General features: G+C 41.6%; 1 protein-coding gene across 11 annotated transcripts in view; it reads right to left on the reverse strand.

Annotated features, from left to right (window-relative positions):
• The window catches only part of MIGA1 (mitoguardin 1), a 95,681-nt gene extending 76,073 nt beyond the window's left edge, over positions 1–19,608 (reverse strand). For 3 of the 11 annotated variants that reach the window (XM_063817061.1, XM_016921132.4, XM_009423794.5), the window contains exons 1-2: positions 19,488–19,608; positions 15,865–15,978 (exon numbers count right to left, since the gene is read on the reverse strand). In XM_063817061.1, the coding sequence (XP_063673131.1) occupies positions 15,865–15,963 (99 nt within the window). In that variant the 5' untranslated portion in view covers positions 15,964–15,978; positions 19,488–19,608. Of the gene's footprint in view, positions 1–15,864; positions 15,979–18,012; positions 18,218–19,031; positions 19,462–19,487 lie in introns of those variants that run through there. The other 8 variants (XM_009423797.5, XM_054667424.2, XM_009423800.4 and 5 more) reach the window with 8 other exon arrangements.

Here is a 19,608-nt window from a genome sequence, read left to right on the forward strand (position 1 = left end):
AATATCAAAGCCAAAGACATCACAAAAAATGAAACTATAGGTTAATATCCCTCATTGATAGATGCAAAAAATCTTCCACAAAATATTAACAAATAAAATCCATCAATATATTAAAAAATATATAAATAACCAAGTGGTATACATCCTAGGAATGCAAATCTGGTTCAACATTTAAAAATCAATGTAACTTACCATAATATCAACTAAAGAAAGCCATAATATTATCTCAACAGATGTGAAAAGAATACTTTAAAACATTCAACATCCATTTATGACTACTTAAAAACTCCCAGCAAATTAGGAATAGAAGGTGTAGTAGGTTGAATAGTGTCCCAGAATGATTCATGTCCACCTGGAACATCAGAATGTGATCATATTTGAAAATAGGGTCTTTGCTGATATAATTAAAGTAAGAATTCAGATGAGACCATAATGGATTAGGGTTTGCCCTCAATCCAATGAGAGTATCTTTGTAAGCCATAAATACACAAAGGGGAAGGCCATGTAAAGAGACTGAAGCTATGCTGTGATATGGTTTGGCTATATCCCCACCCAAATCTCGTCTTGAATTGTAGCGCCCATAATTCCCACGTGTTGTGAGTTGGCCCCCGTGGGAGATAATTGAATCATATGGGCAGTTTCCTACTGTCCTCGTGGTAGAGAATATGTCTCACAAGAGCTGATGCTTTTATAAGGGGAAACTCCTTTCGCTTGGCTCTCACTTCTCTCTTGTCTGCCGCCATGGAAGACGCGCCTTTTGCCTTCTACCATAATTGTGAGGCCTCACCAGCCATGTGGAACTGTGAGTCCATTAAACCTCTTTTTCTTTACAAATTATCCAGTCTCAGGTATGTCTTTATCAGCAGAGTGAGAACTGACTAATCCATGCTGCTACAGCCAAGAATGTCTGGAGTCACCAGAAGCTGGAAAAGGCAAGGAAGGATTCTCCCCTAGAACCTTCAGAGGAAGTGTGGCTCTGCTACACTGTGATTTCAGCCTCCATAATTAAAAAATTAAATTTCTATTGTTTTAAGTCACCAAGTTTGTAGTAATTTGTTATGGTAACTCTGGGGAACTAACACAAAAGGGAAATTCCTCCATCTGATAAAGGGTATTTATTTTAAAAACCTGTAGCTAAGATCATGCTTAATGGTGAAAAACTAAATGCTTTCCCCATAAGATCATGAACAAGGCAAGGATGTCATTTCACCAATGTCGTATTAGAAGTACTAGCCAGTACAAAAAATTAAGAAACAGGAATAAAAGGAATACATATTAGAAAGGAAGAAGTAAAACTATTCACATATGATACAGCTGTCTATAAAGTTACAAAGAATCTACAAAAAAGCTCCTATAACTAGTAGGTAAGTTTCACAAGATAACAGAATACAAAGTCAATATACAATATCAACTATATTTCTGTATAAAAGCAATAAGCAACTGGAATTTGAATTTCAAAAAGTAATACTATTTATAATAGCACCAAGAAAAAGAAAAGGAAAATACTAGAACTAAATCTAATAAAATCTGTGCTAGGTAACAATGAAACACAAAAGATATCAAAGAAGATAAAAGGAGAGAGACATCATATTCATGGATTATAGGAATTTTTCTCTCCAATTTGATCTACATAAACAACATAATCCAAATAAAAAACCCAGAAAAATTTTTGTAGTTACTGATAAGCTTATTTTTAAAAAATTAAGAAAAGGCAAAAGAACTAGAGGAACCAAAACAATTTTAAAAAGAACAAAGTTGCAGAACTCAAAATAGCTGAATTCAAGACTTAACTGTAAAGCAACAGGCAATACAGTGTGGACGTATAGATCAATACAGTAGAATAGACAGCCTGCAAGAAACACACACAAACATATAGTCCATCTATTTTTGTCAAAGGTAGAAAGAAAATCCAAAGAAGAAATTTCTAGAAGAAAACACAGGAGAAAATATGTATGACCTCATAATCACCTAAAATCAGAAACAACCTGGATGCCCTTCAACAGGTGAACAGATAAACTGTAGTACATTCATACAATGGAACGTTACTCATCAACAAAAAAGGACAAACTATTCAGACAAACAACAATGTGGATGAATTTCAAATGCATTATGGTAAAAGGAAGAAGCCAATTTTAAAAGATTATACGTTGTTTAATTCCATTTATGTGACATTTGTGGGTAAAGATAAAACTACAGGGACAGAAAACATCAATGGCAGCTAGCGGTCAGAGGTGACCACAAAGGAGCAGCACACAGGAACTCTGGGGATGAAGAACTGTTCTGTTTGGTGCTGTGGTGATGGACACATGATTGCACAGCTGTAAAAACACACAGAACTGGGCACAACAAAGAACAAATTGTGCTCCATGTCAATTGAAAAAAAATCAACCAGGATATGGGATCACAGATGGATCCAAAGATAAATCGCAGGCTGTGAAAAGTAAATCAAACTTTGCTCCAAATGAAGCACACTGAAGGGTGTGAGGAAGAAAGGCGCTGACCTAAGTGACAGTGTTTTGCCTGGATATTGTAAGACTACAGACAAAAAGAGTTAGACATAAATACTGTAACCTGTTGGTAAATTTGTTTCTCAAAGTAGTACTGGGGCCAACTGCAGTGTTACCTGCCTGTAGTCTCAGCTATTTGGAAAACTGAGGCAGGAGAATAACTTGAGCCCAGGGGTTCGAGGTTGCAGTGAACTACTATCGCACCACTGCACTCCAGCCTGGGTGACAAAGTGAGACTCCATCTCTTAAAAAAAAAAAAAAATTAAGACCAGGCACGGTGGCTCATGCCTGTAATCCCAGTACTTTGGGAGGCCAAGGCGGGTGGATCACGAGGTCAGGAGATCGAGACCATCCTGGCTAATATGGTGAAACCCCGTCTCTACTAAAAATATAAAAAAATTAGCTGGCATGGTGGCGGGTGCCTGTAGTCCCAGCTACTTGGGAGGCTGAGGCAGGAGAATGGCGTGAACCCAGGAGGCAGAGCTTGCAGTGAGCCGAGATCATGCCACTGTGCTCCAACCTGGGCGAGAGAGAGAGACTCCATCTCAAAAAAAAAAAAAAATTAAGTTGAATTTTAAAAAGAGGAGTATTGGGGTGCAAATTCTGAAATTTCTTTATGTGTACACTAGATATTATAATAAGTAAATATATTATGAGTAATACACTATAGTTAATGAGAGCCAGGTGTCTCACTGCTGAATAAACACGTCACAAATGATCCAACTAGGAATGCTAAAATGAAATATCTGTTGTTGGATTGAAGTCAGAAGTATCAATATGACCAGCACTTTGGGAGGCTGAGGCGGGTGGATAGCTTGAGGTCAGGAGTTCCAGACTAGCCTGGCCAACATGGTGAAACCCCGTCTCTACTAAAAATACAAAAAAAAAATTAGCCAGGCATGGTGGCGCACACCTGTAATCCCAGCTACTCAGGAGGCTGAGGCAGGAGAATCGCTTGAACCCAGGAGGCAGAGGTTGCAGTGAGCCGAGATCGTGCCACTACACTCCAGCCTGAACGACAGAGTGAGACTCTCTCCAAAAAAAAAAAAAAAGAAAGTAATATACCAGGCCCGGCATGGTGGCTCACACCTCTGGGAGGACAAGGTGGAGAGATCACTTGAGCCGGAGTTTGAGACCAGCCTGGGCAACATGGTGAAGCTCCATCTCTAACAAAAATCCAAAAATTGGCAGGGTATGGCAGTGGGCACCCATAGTCCCAGCTACTTGGAGGCTGAGGTAGGGGGATCGCTTGAGCCGAGGGGTTTGAGACTGCAGTAAGCCATGATTGTGCCACTGCACTCCTGCCTGGGCAACAGAGCAAGAAACTATCTCAAAAAAAAAAAAAAAAAAAGAAAAAGAAAAAAAAAGAAAAATATTCCAAATAATAAATGTAGAAGTAATGAAGGAAATAGAAAATCACCAATAAACACTTCAGTAAGAACTGCTGGCTGGGTGCAGTGGCTCACACCTGTAAATCCCAGCACTTTGGGAGGCCGAGGCAGGTGGATCACCTGAGGTCAGCCGTTTAAGACCAGCCTGACCAGTATGGTGAAACCCCATCTTTACTAAAAATACAAAAATTAGCTGGGCATGGTGGCATGCGCCTGTAGTCCCAGCTACTCAGGTGGCTGAGACAGCAGAATTGCTTGAACCCGGGAGGTGGAGATTGCAGTGAGCCGAGATCACGCCACTGCACTCCAGCCTGGGCAACAGAGCAAGAGTGCATCTTAAAAAAAAAAAAAAAAAAAAAAAAAAAAAAAAAACTCCTGAAGGCAGCATCAAGAAATAAGTACTAAAGTAAGATATCTTACAGTGTCAAAGTCTCTACCTCCAAACTTCTTATTTACAAAGGAGAAAAAGTGGAAAAGTGTGGCAGACACATCCTTAACTAAATGATAAAGGGGTGTGTGCGTGTGCCTTTTTTCAAAAGACAGGGTCTCGCTCTGTTGCCCAGGCTAGCGTGCAGTGTGCAATCACAGCTCACCAGAGCCTTAAAACTCCAGGGCTCAAGCGATCCTCCCACTTTAGCCTCCAGAGTAGCTGGGACTACAGACATGCATCACTGTGTTCAAGTAATCCTCCCACCTTGTCATGCCAAAGTGCTGGGATTATAGGAATGAGACACCATGCCTGACCAGTGATCAAAGCTACTATCACCAGTAACAAGGCACACAGACATCATCATGTATCCCCTGATATTGTGACATCTTGCCAAAAATGCATAACTTGAATCCAACCCTGAGAAAACATAAGACACACTCAACTGAGGGACATTCTGCAAAATACCTATCCTATATATTTCAAAAGCAGCAGGTCATATAAACCAAGGAAAACTGAAAGAACTGTCACAGATTGGAGAAGACTAAGGAAACCTGACAACTAAATGCAATGTGGGAACCTAGATAAGATCCTGAAGGATATAAGGTGGAAAAAAGTAATAAAACCTAAATAAAGTCTATAGTGTAGTTAAGAATATTACTTATAAAATTAAGATTACAATGTTAATCTTAGTTTTGATAGTTGTATTAGAGTTATAACAGACATTAATATTAAGATGTTAATACAAAGCATACACGAGAATTCTATGTACAATCTTTGCAACTCTTTGGTAAATAAAATTCTTTCAAAATAAAAGTTTAAGGCCGGGCGCGGTGGCTCATGGCTGTAATCCCAACACTTTGGGAGGCTGAGGCGGGCAGATCACTTGAGGTCAGGAGTTCGAGACCAGCCTGGCCAACATGGCGAAACCCCATCTCTACAAAAAATAATAAAAAATTAGCCAGGTGCGGTGGCACTCACCTGTAATCCCAACCACTTGGGAGGCTGAAGCACGAGAATTGCTTGAACCCAGGAGGTAGAGGTTGCAGTGAGCTGAGATCGCGCCACTGCACTCCAGCCTGGGCGACAGAGTGAGACCCTGTCTCAAAAAAAAAAAAAAAAAAAAAAAAGATAAAATTTTAGTAAAGCAGCCAGGCACAGTGGTTCACGCCTGTAATCCCAGCACTTTGGGAGGCTGAGGTGGGCAGATCACTTGAAGTCAGGTAGACCAGCCTGGGCAATGTGGTGAAACCCCATCTCTATTAAAAATACAAAAAAAAAAAAAAAAAATTAGCTGGGCGTGGTGGCGCATGCCTGTAGTCCCAGCTACTCAGGAGGCTGAGGCATGAGAATCACTTGAGCCTGGGAGGCAAAGGTTGCAGCGAGCCAAGATTGTGCCACTGCATTCCAGTCTGGATGATAGAGGGAATCCTTTCTCAAAACAAAACAAAACAAACAAGCAAACAAACAAACAAAAAAAACCTCTCAGGATTCAACAGTAAAAAAAGCAAATAGGCTAGGCACCATGGCTCATGCCTATAATCCCAGCACTTTGTGAGGCCAAAGCGGACAGATTGCTTAAGCTCAGGAGTTCCAGACCAGCCTGGGCAACATGGTGAGACCCCGTCTCTACAAAAAATACAAAAATTAGCCAGGCATGGTGGTGCATGCCTGCGTCACAGCTAATGAGGAGACTAAAGTGAGAGAATTGCTTGAGCCCAGAAGATTGAGGCTACAATGAGCCGATATCACACCACTGCACTCCAGCCTGGGCAACAGAGAGACCCTCTCTTTAAAAAACAAAAAACATACAAACAAAAAAAACAGGCCGGGTGCTGTGGCTCATGCCTGTAATCCCAGTACTTTGAGAGGCTGAGGCGGGCAGATCACCTAAGGTCAGGAGTTCAAGACCAGGCTGGCCAACGTGGTAAAACCCCGTCTCTACTAAAAATACAAAAAAATTAGCCGGGCATAGTGCTGCATGCCTGTAATCTCAGCTATTCAGGAGGCTGAGACAGGAGAATCACTTGAACCCGGGAGGCAGAGGTTGCAGTCAGCTGAGATCGCGCCACTGCACTCCAGCCTGGGCTACAAGGGTGAGACTCCGTCTCAAAAAAAAAAAAAAAAAAAGCAAACAATCCAATTTAGAAAATGGGCAAAGGACATGAAGAGACATTTCATTTCATTGAAGATGATATACAGATGGCAAACACACACAAACCCAAGAAGATGTTCAACATCATTAGCCAATTGGGAAATGCAAATTAAGACCACAGTGAGATACCAGTACAAAACTATTAGTGTAACTGAGTATTTCAGCTTTGAAATGCATTTTAAAACTTTTTTTCTCCTTTTTCTCTAGCTTAAGATGTAACCTTGAAACAAACTGTAGAAACTTTGTGTCCTAAGTCTTAAAATATGGCCTTGAAATCTTCTTTGAACTCTGCTCCCCTCTCTTTCCCACCAGACACTCCCTTGCACCATGCACACTTACCTAACTGCATGCTTGTTAAGAAATTCCAGGGGCTACAACAACCCAGGCAAAAAGACCCAGCTGTGGAATGAATTCTCCTCTACAGGGAGATTACCTCAAAACTGATAATCTGTAACTCAGCAGCAAATAAAATGGCACCAGCCTGTACTCCAGGCAGACAATAATTCGAGATAGTCCTTGGAACAACACATAGGAACCTGCATCCTGTGTTACTCTTATGTTTCCCATACCAAGTCTCCTCTTTTTAAACCCCTTCCCTCAGCCTAACACTTGAAATGGTCTTTTGGAGACATAAGCCTAGCCTATCCCAACTGCTAGCATTTCAATAAAGTTGCTTTCCTTTCACCACTCTTTCTTTCTCATGTTTTGGTCCTCAAGCAGTGAGCAGCCAGACTTTTGTTCAGTTATATTAGAACATCTAAAATAATTATTTTGAAGTGACAATACCAAATGCTGGTGAGAATATGGGAAAACTAGACTTCTCATACTTTGATGGTAGTAATGTAAAATGATACAGCCAATAATTAATTTTGTAATTTCTTTAAAAACTAAGTATTGGGCCAGGCGCAGTGGCTCATGCCTGTAATCCCACCACTTTGGGAGGCTGAGGCAGGTAGATCACTTGAGGTCAGGAGTTCAAGACCAGCCTGGCCAAGATGGTGAAACCCTGTCTCTACTAAAAATACAAAAATTAGCCAGGCGTGGTGGTGTGCGCCTGTAATCCCACCAAATCAGGAGGCTGAGGCACAAGAACCACTTGAACCCAGGAGACTGAGGTTGCAATGAGCCAAGATTACACCACTGCACTCCAGTCTGGGTGACAGAGCAACACTCTGTTTTAAAAAAAAAAAACTTAAATATCTACTTCTGAGCATTTATCCCAGAAAAATAAAAACATGTCCACACAAACACCTACAAGCAAATGTTTAAAGCAGGTTTATTTTGTAATATTAAATGACCCTCAGTAAATGAATGGTTAACAAATTGTGGTACATCCATACATACCATGGAGTACAAAATAAAAAGGAACAAACTGGTAATACATTCAACAGCTTTGCTGGATCTCAAGGGCATTATGCTGAGTGAAAAAAGGCCAATTTCAAAAGGTAACAGCCTGTGTGACTCCATTTATATAGCAGTTTTTTGGGGTTTTTTGTTTTTTTTTAAGAGACAGGGTCTTGCTCTGTTGCCCAGGCTGGAGTGCAATAATGCAATCAGAGCTTAATACATCCTTGAAATTCTGGGCTCAAGTGATCCTCTCTTCTCAGCCTCCTCAGCTAGAACTATAGGCACCTACCACCATGCCCAGCTTATATTTATTTTTATTTTTGTAGTGACAAGGTCTCACTATATTGCCTAGGCTGGTCTCAAACTCCTGGTCTCAAGCAATCCTCCTGCCAGCCAAAGTGCTGGGATTACAGGAATAAACCACTGTTCTCAGCCTTATATAGCAGTCTTGAAATGACAAAACTATAGATGGAAAACAGATTAGGGTTCACCAGGGATTAGGAATGGTTCGAGGGGCCAGGCACAGTGGCTCACACCTGTAATCCCAGCACTTTGGGAGGCTGAGGCGGGTGGATAACTTGAGGTCAGGAGTTTGGGACGAACCTGGCCAACATGGTGAAACCCCATCTCTACTAAAAATACAAAAGATTAGCCGGGCATGATGGTGGGCACCTGTAATCTCAGCTACTCAGGGGGCTGAGGCAGGAGAATCGCTTGAACCTGGGAGGTGGAGGTTGCAAGTGAGCCAAGATCGCACCACTGCACTCCTGCCTGGGCAACAGGAGCAAAACTCTGTCTCAAAAAAAAAAAAAAAAGGAATGGTGCAAAGAAAGGTGGGGGCCGGGCGCAGTGGTTCATGCCTATAATCCCAGCACTTTGGGAGGCCGAGGCGGGCAGATCACGAGGTGAGGAGATCAAGACCATCCTGGCTAACATGGTGAAACCCCGTCTCTACTAAAAATACAAAAAATTAGCCGGGTGTGGTGGCGGGAGCCTGTAGTCCCAGCTACTCAGGAGACTGAGGCAGGAGAATCACTTGAACCTGGGAGGCGGAGCTTGCAGTGAGCCGAGACTGCGTCACTGCGCTCCAGGCTGGAGGACAGAGTGAGACAAAAAAAGAAAGGTGTGAGTGTGATTATAAAGAGGATGCAAGAGGTAAATCTTTAAGGTGATAGAAGAGTTCTGGATCTTGATAGAGGCTGTGGTTACATAAATCTATGCATATGATAAAATGGCTTGGCATAGAATTATATACATACATTGTCACTGTCAATTTCTTGATTGTGATATTGTACTATAGTCATATAAAATGTAACCATTGGGGGAAATGGGATAAAAGGTACACTGGGCCTTGCTGTATAATTTTTGCAACTTCCTATGAATCTATAATTATTTCAAAATAAAGTTTTTAAAAATAAGCTGTACCAACCTAGTTTCTAATCCAGAATAATTCAAACCAAAGAACTTTTGGGAGAGTTTTATAATTGGATTGTTTTCCTTCTCACAACTATTCACTGTAATCTGAATTGACTCATGGTACCTAGTTTGTTGTCTGTATCATTTTACACTAAAGGGGTCCTTGAAGAAGTGGTTGATTCTAGGTATGGAGCAGGAAAATTACAAGATGAGCCTGTGCCATTTTATACTAGATAGCAAGGATTATGAGGGTTTTATCAAGAGCACTCAGGAACCAACCTGAATAGACTCTCACTGGCCAAATACGAGATCATTTGAGCATAAATAAGAATAAATAAATGCAATGGTTTAAAACATCAAATACAATTAAATCCATAAGATCAAAACGATTTTTAAAAAACTTTCATTGATTGGCTGTGAAGGATACTACAGAACCATCTTGTTATTTTTAAATCTGGTTAAAAAAAGAGAGAGAGAGAGAAAGCCAAACACGGTGGCTCACACCCGTTATCCTAGCACTTTGGGAGGCCAATACGGGAGGATCGTTTGAATCCAGGAGTTTGAGACCAGCCTGGGCAAGATGGTAAAACCCTGTCTCTACAAAAAATAAAAAAAATTAGCTGGGTGTGTTGGTACACTCCTGTAGTACAAGCTACTTGGGAGGCTAAGGTGCAAGGATCACCTGAGCCTGGGAGGTTTCAGCTGCAGTGAGCCATGACTCACTGCCGGGATTTGCAGCCCGGGCAACAAAGCAAGACCTCGTCTCAAAGAAAAAAAAAAAAAAAAAAAGCAACCGCCCCCCACAATTCCATTTAGATTATTATCAAAAAGAATACAATACTTAGGAATTAACCAAAGATGTGAAAGACTTCTACAATTTAAAAATATATATATATACGTTGCTGAAAGAAATTAAAGAAAACATGAATAAACAGAAACACATCCCATGTTCATAGATTAGAAGACTTAACATTGTTAAGATGTCAATACTACCCAAAGCAATCTACAGATTCAATGCAGTCTCTATCAAAATCCCAATGATTTTTTGGCGGAAATAGAAAAACCCATCCTAAATGTCATACGGAATCTCAAGGGACTTAGAATAGCCAAAATAAACTTGAAAAAGAAGAACAAAGCTGGAGGACTCACACTTCCTAATTTCAAAACTCACTATAAAGCGACAGTAATCAAAACAGTATGGTACTGGCATCAAGGGCACAGAAATAAAACCTCACATATATCGTCAAATGATTTTCCACAGGGGTGCAAGACCATTCAGTAGGAAATGGACAGTTTTTTCAACAAATGGTATAGGGAAAACCGGACCCTTACCTAATAATACACACAAAAATTAACTCAAAATGGATCAAAGACCTAAATATAAGTCCTAAAACCCTAAGAAGCTTCACAACATCGGATTTGGCAATGACTTCTTAAATATGACAATGAAGACACAGGCAACAAAAAAAAGATACAAACAAGACTTGATGAAAATTTTAAAATTTTGTGCATCAAAAGACACCATCAACAGAATAAAAAAGTAATTCACAGGGTCGGGCACGGTGGTTCATGCCTGTAATCCCAGCACTTTGCAGGCCAAGGCGGGTGGATCGCTTAAGGTCAGGAGTTCGAGACCAGCCTAGCCAACATAGTGAAACCCCGTCTCTACTAAAAATACAAAAATTAGGCCAGGTACACTGGCTCATGCCTATAATCCCAGCACTTTGGGAGGCCAAGGCAGGCGGATCACTTGACGTCAGGAGTTCAAGACCAGCCTGGCCAACATGGTGAAACCCCATCTCTATTAAAAATACAAAAATTAGCCAGGCATGCTGGCACATGCCTATAATCCCAGCTACTTGGGAAGCTGAGGCAGAAGAATTGCTTGAACCCAGGAGGCGGAGGTTGCAGTGAGCCGAGATTGTGCCATTGCACTCTAACCTGGGTGAAGAAGCGAGACTCTGTCTAAAAAAAAAAAAAGAAAAAATATAAAAATTAGCCAGGCGTGGTGGCAGGCAGCTGTAATACCAGCTACTCGGGAGGCTGAGGCAGGAGAATTGCTTGAACCCAGGAGGCAGAGGTTGCAGTGAGCCAAGACTGCACCACTACACTCCAGCTTGGGTGACAGAGTGAGACTCCATCTCAAAAAAAAAAAAAAGAAAAGAAAAGTAATTCACAGAATTGGAGAAATATATGGAAATCATATAACTAACAAGGAATTAATATCCAGACTATACAGAGAACTAAAACTCCACAAGACAAAACAATTTCAAAAATGGGCAAAGGGGCCAGGCACAAGTGGCTCACACCTGTAATCCCAACACTTTGGGAGGCGGAGGCGGGCAGATCACCTGAGGTCAGGAGTTCCAGACGAGCCTGGCCAGCATGGCAAAACCCTGACTCTATTAAAAATACAAAAATTAGCCAGGCATGGTGGCAGGCGCCTGTAATCTCAGCTACTCAGGAGGCTAAGGCAGGGAGAATTGCTTGAACCCAGGAGGCCGAGGCTGCAGTGAGCAGTGAGATTGCACCACTGCATTCCAGCCCATGCAACAGAGTGAGATTCTGTCTTACAAAAAAAAAAAAAGGGCAAAGGACTAAAATATACATTTCTTCAAAGGATACATACAAATGGTCAATAAGCACATGAGAAGATGCTCAACATCATCAGGGAAATACAAATCAAAACAAGAAGGATATACTACCTTTGATATGGTTTGGCTGTGTCCCCACCCAAATCTCATCTTGAATTCCCATGTGTTGTGAGAGGGACCCGGTGGCAGGTAATTGAATCATGGGGACAAGTCCTTCCCTTGCTGTTCTCATGACAGCGCATAAGTCTCACGAGATCTGATGGTTTGATAAGGGGAAACCCATTTCATTTGGCTCTCACTCTCTCTTGCGGCTGCCATGTGAGACGTGCCTTTCACCTTCCGCCATGATTGTGAGGCCTCCCCAGCCACATGGAACTGTAAGTCCAATAAAGCTTTCTTTTGTAAATTGCCCAGTCTCAGGTATGTCTTTATCAGCAGCATGAAAATGGACTAATACAGTAAATTGGTACCAGTAGAGTGGGGTGCTGCTGAAAAGATACCCAAAAATGTGGATGTGACTTTGGAATGGGATAACAGGCAGAGGTTCAAACAGTTTGGAGGGCTCAGAAGAAGAGAGGAAAATGTGGGAAAGTTTGGAACTTCCTAGAGTCTTGTTGAATGGCTTTGCCCAAAATGCTGATAGTGATATGAATAATAAAGTGAGGCTGAGGTGGTCTCAGATGAAGATGAGGAACTCATTGGGAACTGGCACAAAGGTGACTCTTACTATATTTTAGCAAAGAGACTGGTGGCATTTTGCCCCTGACCTAGAAATTTATGAAACATTGAACTTGAGAGAGATGATTTAGGGTATCTAGCAGAAGAAATCTCTAAGCAGCAAAGCATTTAAGAGGTGACTTGGGTGCTGTTAAAGGCATTTAGTTTTATAAGGGATGCAGAGCACAAAAGTTTGGAAAATTTGCAACCTGACAATGCCATAGAAAAGAAAATTCCATTTTCTGAGAAGTTCAAGCAGGCTGCAGAAATTTGCATAAGTAAAGAGAAGCCAAATGTTAATCCCCAAGATAATGGGGAAAATGCCTCCAGGGCATGTCAGAGGTCTTCACGGCAGCCCCTCCCATCACCAGCCAGGAGGCCTAGGAGGAAAAAGTGGTTTCAGGGGCCAGGCCCAGTGTCCCCGTGCTGTGTGCAGCCTAGGGACTTGGTGCCCTGCATCCCAGCCACTCTAGCCATGGTTGAAAGGGGCCACCATAGAGCTTGGGCTGTGGCTTCAGAGGGTGCAAGCCACAAGCCTTAGCAACTTCCACATGGTGTTGAGGCTGCCAGTGCACAGAAATCAAGAATTGGAGTTTGGGAACCTCCACCTAGATTTCAGAAGATGTATGGAAATGCCTGGATGCCCAGGCAGAAGTTTGCTGCAGGGGTGGGCCCTCATGGAGAACCTCTGCTAGGGCAGTACAGAAGGGAAACATGGGGTCAGAGGCCCCACACAGAGTCCCTACTGGGGCACCGCCTAGTGCAGCTGTGAGAAGAGGGCCACCGTCCTCCAGACCCCAGAATGATAGATCCACCAACAGCTTGCACCGTACACCTGGGAAAGCCACAGACATTCAACGCCAGCCCATAAAAGCAGCCGGGAGGGAGGCTGTACCCTGCAAAGCCACAAGGGCAGAGCTACCTACGACCATGGGAACCCACCTCTTGCATCAGCATGACCTGGATGTGAGACATGGAGTCAAAGGAGATCATTTTGGAACTTTAATATTTGACTGCCCTGGCCAGGCGCAGTGGCTCACACCTGTAATCCCAGTACTTTGGGAGGCCGAGGCAGGCAGATCACCTGATGTCAGGAGTTCAAGACCAGCCTGACCAACATGAAGAAACCCCATCTCTACTAAAAATACAAAACTAGCCAGGCGTGGTGGCACATGTCTGTAATCCCAGCTACTCAGGAGGCTGAGGCAGGAGAATCGCTTGAACTCAGGAGGCGGAGGTTGCAGTGAGCCAAGATTGTACCATTGCACTTCAGCCTGGGCAACAAGAGCCAAACTCCATCTCAAAAAAAAAAAATTTTTTGACTGCCCTGCTGGATTTCAAACTTGCATGGGGCCTGTAGCTCCTTTGTTTTGGCCAATTTTTCCCATTCGGAATAGCCATATTTACCCAATGCCCACACCCCCATTCTATCTAGGAAGTAACTAATTTGCTTTTGATTTTACAGGCTTATAGGTGGAAGGGACTTGCCTTGTCTCAGATGAGACTTTGGACTGTGGACTTTTGAGTTAATGCTGAAATGAGTCAAGACTTTGAGGGACTGTTGGGAAGGCATGATTGCTTCTGAAATGTGAGGACATGAGATTTGGGAGGGGCCCGGAGCAGAATGATATGGTTTGGCTGTGTCCCCACCCAAATCTCATCTTGAATTCCCACATGTTGTGGGAGGGACCCAGTGGTAGGTAACTGAATCATGGGGACAAGTCCTTCCCTTGCTGTTCTCATGATAATGAGTAAGTGTCACAATATCTGACAGTTTCAAAAATGGGAGTTTTTTTGCACAAGCTCTTGTCTGCCGCCATATGAGATGTGATTTTCACCTTCCACCATGATTGTGAGACCTCCCCAGCCATGTGGAACTGTGAGTCCAATAAACGTCTTTCTTTTGTAAATTGCCCAGTCTTGGGTATATCTTTATCAGCAGCATGAAAACGGACTAATATAACCTCATATCTATTAGGATGGCTACTATCAATGAAATAGAAAATAACAAGCATTGATGAGGATGTGGAAAAACTGTGCACTATGTGGAAAAACTGTGCACTATTGGTAGAAACGTAAAGTGGTACAGCTACTATGAAAAACAGTATGGCAGTTCCTCAAAAAATTAAAAATAGGGCTGGGTGAACCAGCTGACACCTATAATCCCAGTACTTTAGGAGGTCAAAGTGAGAGGATGATTTGAGGCCAGGAGTTCAAGACCAGCCTGGTCAACATGCTGAGACTCTGTCTCTTCAAAAAATTTAAAAACTGGTGGAGAGATGGTGGCACATGCCTGTAGTCCCAGCTACTTGAGAGGCTGAGGTGGGAGGATTGCTTGACCCCAGGAGTTTGAGGCTGCAGTGAGCTATGATCTTACCACTGTACTCCAAAGCAAGACCCTGCCTCTAAAAAAATAATAATAAATAAATACATACATAAATAAATAAATTTAATTAAAAGTAGAATTACTGTATGATCCAGCAATTTCACTTGACACAAAATAATTAAAAGCAGGATCTCAAAGAGATATTTGTATATCCATGTTTATAGCAGCATTATTCACAATAGCAAAAACATGGATGCAATCCAATGTCCATCAACAAACACACACATAAGCAAAATGTAGTATATCCACACAACAAAATATTATTCTACCTTAAAAAGAAAGAAAATGCTGACATATGCTACAACATGGATGAACCCTGAGGACATCATGCTAAGTAAAGTGAGCTAGTCACAAAAAAATTCTGTAGGGTTCTACTTGTGAGGTACCTGGTCGAATTCATACAGACAGAAAACAGAATGGTGGTGGGGAATGACGGGAAGGAGGTACAGTAAGATGTTGATAAACAGTTGTAGAGTTTGAGTTTTGCAAGATGAAAAAAATTCTGGATATTGTTTGTACAACAATGTGAATGTACTTAAGGCTAATGAACTATACACTTAAAAATGATCAAAATGGTCAATTTTATGTTATTTGTACCTTACCACAATAAAACTTAAAGGATTGTTAATAGTGAGAACAGGCCTACTGGAATAACATAATTCACTGAAAGTAATAATAATGGACTATGTAAGTTTGCTTAAGACAGAAAAAAATTTTTAAGTAACATAACCTTTTTTTAAGAGTTACAATAACCAAAACCAAAAACAAAAACCCGCGAAATAACCAAGTAGGTTTTTTAACTACTGCAATAAATATTTTGACTGTACTATATAGAAACCTCAAATAAAACTGAAATAATGTAAACAAAATATGCTCTGAGCAATAAGCTTAATATTCAACTTCCTGTTTGCTTCTTTTATTTACCTGGGAGAGAGAATAGTACCAAGTCAGAGGAAGATCAAACACTCTTAGCGCGGCTGTCTTCAAGGAAAACTGTGATTCACTTACTGTTTCTTCTGACATGGCTCCTCTTCTAATCTTCATTAAATGAAACATAAAAAAAATTAGCCACAAAGATTTCTGGTTACTTTACCAATGAAAGGTACAAACTGAAAATTTAATTCTATCAGCTTATTTTTGCAGTCAATTATTGATGACATTACACTTGAGCTAAAATTATATTTATTAATCACCAAACGCGTAAAAGAAACAATAAGCTATCCTTCCTGTAGGAGATAGCATAAAAAATAAGAAGTTAAAAAAAAAAAAAAAAAGCTAGATTTAAACTTTGAGTCCGGGTAGCAAATTTTCCTTAGGAAATTGAGAGTTCTAGATTCTCTCTTTTCTGGTTACATAAAAATTTAACACTTTTTAGAGAGTAATTTAAAATTTACTTCTCATTCATTTGGTTTCCTTCATATAACTGCGGGGGTGAGAGTAGGTGGCAGGCAGGTTGCTGAATGGAATCTGGAACAGACTCTTGGGGCTAGAACCTCAGAGTTCACTGACTGAACTCCAGAACTCACGCATTTATTCTCCTATTGTCTCATTTTAAAGATCTTCAAAGAAATGCCACATATATGCTATATGATTTTGGTATAGTTTTAATGCATATTATTTCTCTTAAACAAAAAAAGAAAAGTCAGATGAGTACAGAGAAGCAGTTGACACACAAAGAGAGGTCATTAAGGCAGTGGTTCAGGGTCTGGGTCTCTGCTTTATAGAGCCAGAAACGTAATTTTACCACTGTACCCAGTTGAACACATGTTAAACAAATTTACATGGTATTGATGCATAAATCAGTTTACAAGTTTATCTATTTATAATAAAGAAATAAACGATCTAGTGTACATATTCTATCAAAACATACCATCCCTGAAATAAAAGACCATAGGAAGCTGAACTAATAAGTCAAAAATGTTGCCTGATGAGTGCAAAAATCAAGAGTCCTGAGGAATATTTCATTCAGGCCAAGAAAACGCCTAAGCACTATCTCTAATGCACAAGAGAATGGGCTTCTCTAATAACCACAATGTTTATGTCTACCAAATTTATTATTTCTTTTATTTGGGTAGTGCTGTATATTACATAACAGAATATAAAAATTACCAGCAATCCCTCTATAAAAGTTTATTTGCGGCTGGGCACAGTGAGTGGCTCATGCCTGAGCACTTTGGGAGTGACTTTGGGAGGCCGAGATGGGTGGATTGCTTGAGTCCATGAGCCCAGGAGTTCGAGACCAGCCTGGGAAACATGGTGAAACCCTGCCTACACCAAAAAAAAAAAAAAAAAAATTATTTGCTACACTTTTTTAGGCCCTTCATTTCTGCATACATCTCTATGTTCTCTTTTTCTATACTCCAATAGACTATCCCCTTCTGTTAATACCCACCTGTTTTCAGACAAGTGTCAAAACCACTGATTAAGTAGTGGTTTCCTTTAAAATCAAACACAGCGATACCTCTTAGGGTGGGTTACTACTACTGATGCTTCCCTTAATCCTTACTAGGGATACAGCAGTATAAACTTAATCCCCCCTACCAGTGTTCTAAGTACAACTTTTAGACTCAGTATAGTTAGTTCTAATTGACATACATTTATTTCAGTCAACAACCTGTGATAGAGACATATGATTAAAAAGTACAGAGGAAACCATGAACAGTTAAGAAAGTGAAAAATGGTCCTCTGGAGAATAAGACAAGGGATATAGAGAAGCTGGGCAAAGAATGACTGCTTTTCCTTATAAGTCTGTTTGTAATACTTGATTTTTAAAAACGTGCCTACATGTATTACTTTTTTAATATTACTACAGTAAAAAGGAAGTGGGGGGAAGCTCATTTATTCTTCTCCCTCCCTAAATATTAACACATTTTATTTTGAGAAACATTTTTACTAATTAGATTCTGGATCATTAAGCAATCTATGCTACTGCATTTATAAAACGTATTGAGTAATTCACCCAAAGTAATTTTCCCTATAATGGAGCATTCCAAATTTTTAAGCAGAATAGAAAGAAAATAAAGCAAACACTTTAATTGGCTGCAGAGATATTCTTAAAAGATTATGACAAACCTCGGCCGGGCGTGGTGGCTCACGCCTGTAATCCCAGCATTTTGGGAGGCCGAGGTGGGTGGATCAGTTGAGGTCAAGAGTTCGAGACCAGCCTGGCCAATATAGCGAAACCCCATCTCTACTACAAATACAAAAAAATTAGCCAGGCGTGATGTCGGGCGCCTGTAACCCCAGCTACTCAGAAGGCTGAGGTAGGAGAACTTCTAGAACCCTAGGGGCGGAGGTTGCAGTGAGCAGAGATCGCGTCATTGCACTCCAGCCTGGGCGACAGAGCCAGACTCCGCCTCAAAAAAAAAAAAAAAGAAAAAAGATTATGACAAACCTCTGTTTTTGCATTCTAACTACCTCATTCTTTTTCATTTAATATTACTGATTAAGTTGATTCCAAACCTAATCATTATTCATTGAAAAACTAAAGAAAAAAAACCCAAAAAACTAGTCATTTCAGTTGCTTTCAGAAGTATAATAAAAATAAACATGAAGGGGGTTTCATGATTATTCAAATTTATAGACGGAATCTATAAAACATAACCAAAAATATTGTCCTGTGTGATATTACTTGCTCCTCTACATTCCAACTACTGGGGAATTAAAAATAAGTGTCATAAACAGTTTGTTTCTTACACTTCTTAAAATTCTATCCTGCAACTTTGACTTTATAATCCAACAGGAAGGAAAGTCTGAAATATCAAAAAGAAAATTGACGTGAAGCACAAATCTATATAACCTAACTGAGAAGACACTTTCAACACAGCAAACATGTTTAGCTGCAATAACAACAACAATAAAACAACAATAATAAAGGTTTCAAAGTCCTGTGCAAAAACAAGCTGAGTCTTCCCTCTGGAAAACAGATAATTTAACAACTTTACAGAAGGACCTGACACCACAATACTCCCGTGCTAAATTATTCTCTGAAAGCACCTGCAAAGCAGAGTAATCTTTCACATCCAAAAGCCACTCCCTGCTCAAAACCACCCGCATCCAAGCCGAACCTGAGACCTCACCAGCTGCCCTACCTCCAGCGCGCTCTCCCCCGACCCCACAGCAGCCCCTCGCGGAGCTCTCCTCTGCTGTCTTCCTTTTTCTTTGCCAAGAACACCAGAAAAGGGGGTCCCTCCAGCTCGGCCGTCCAGACCCTTCCTCTGGCTCAGAGCAGTGGCGAGCCCATCCCAATTCCGCGCTTCCTTTGCAGGCCTCCCTCTGGCGTGGGGACCCTCCTGCTTTCCTATGCAAGTACTAACCAGGCCCGACCCTGCTTAGCTTCTGAGATGAGACGAGGTCGGGGGTGTTCAGGGTGGCACGGCCGTAGACCCTCTGGCTTTCCGCCGCTCCACCTGGCACTCCGAGAGCTAACGCCAGCGATGGAGTCCGCGCCACCCCTGCCCCGAGGCCACTGCCCCAACTGCGTGGCCGCTCAACTCTCCGCTTCCTCCCGCCCGCCTCTCCACCCCACCCCGCCCCTGGCCCTGTACCTGGAGCTCCAGGCCAGGTACAGCCGGCCTGCCCACGCCAGCTTCCCAGCTGATGCCTGGCGCTGAGCAGCAGTCTGACAGGGAGAAGGCGGAGTCCTTCCGGGGTCAGGAGTGCGAAGGT

This window comes from Pan troglodytes, chromosome 1 (genome assembly GCF_028858775.2).
Source record: "Pan troglodytes isolate AG18354 chromosome 1, NHGRI_mPanTro3-v2.0_pri, whole genome shotgun sequence".
Classification (NCBI taxonomy): domain Eukaryota; kingdom Metazoa; phylum Chordata; class Mammalia; order Primates; family Hominidae; genus Pan; species Pan troglodytes.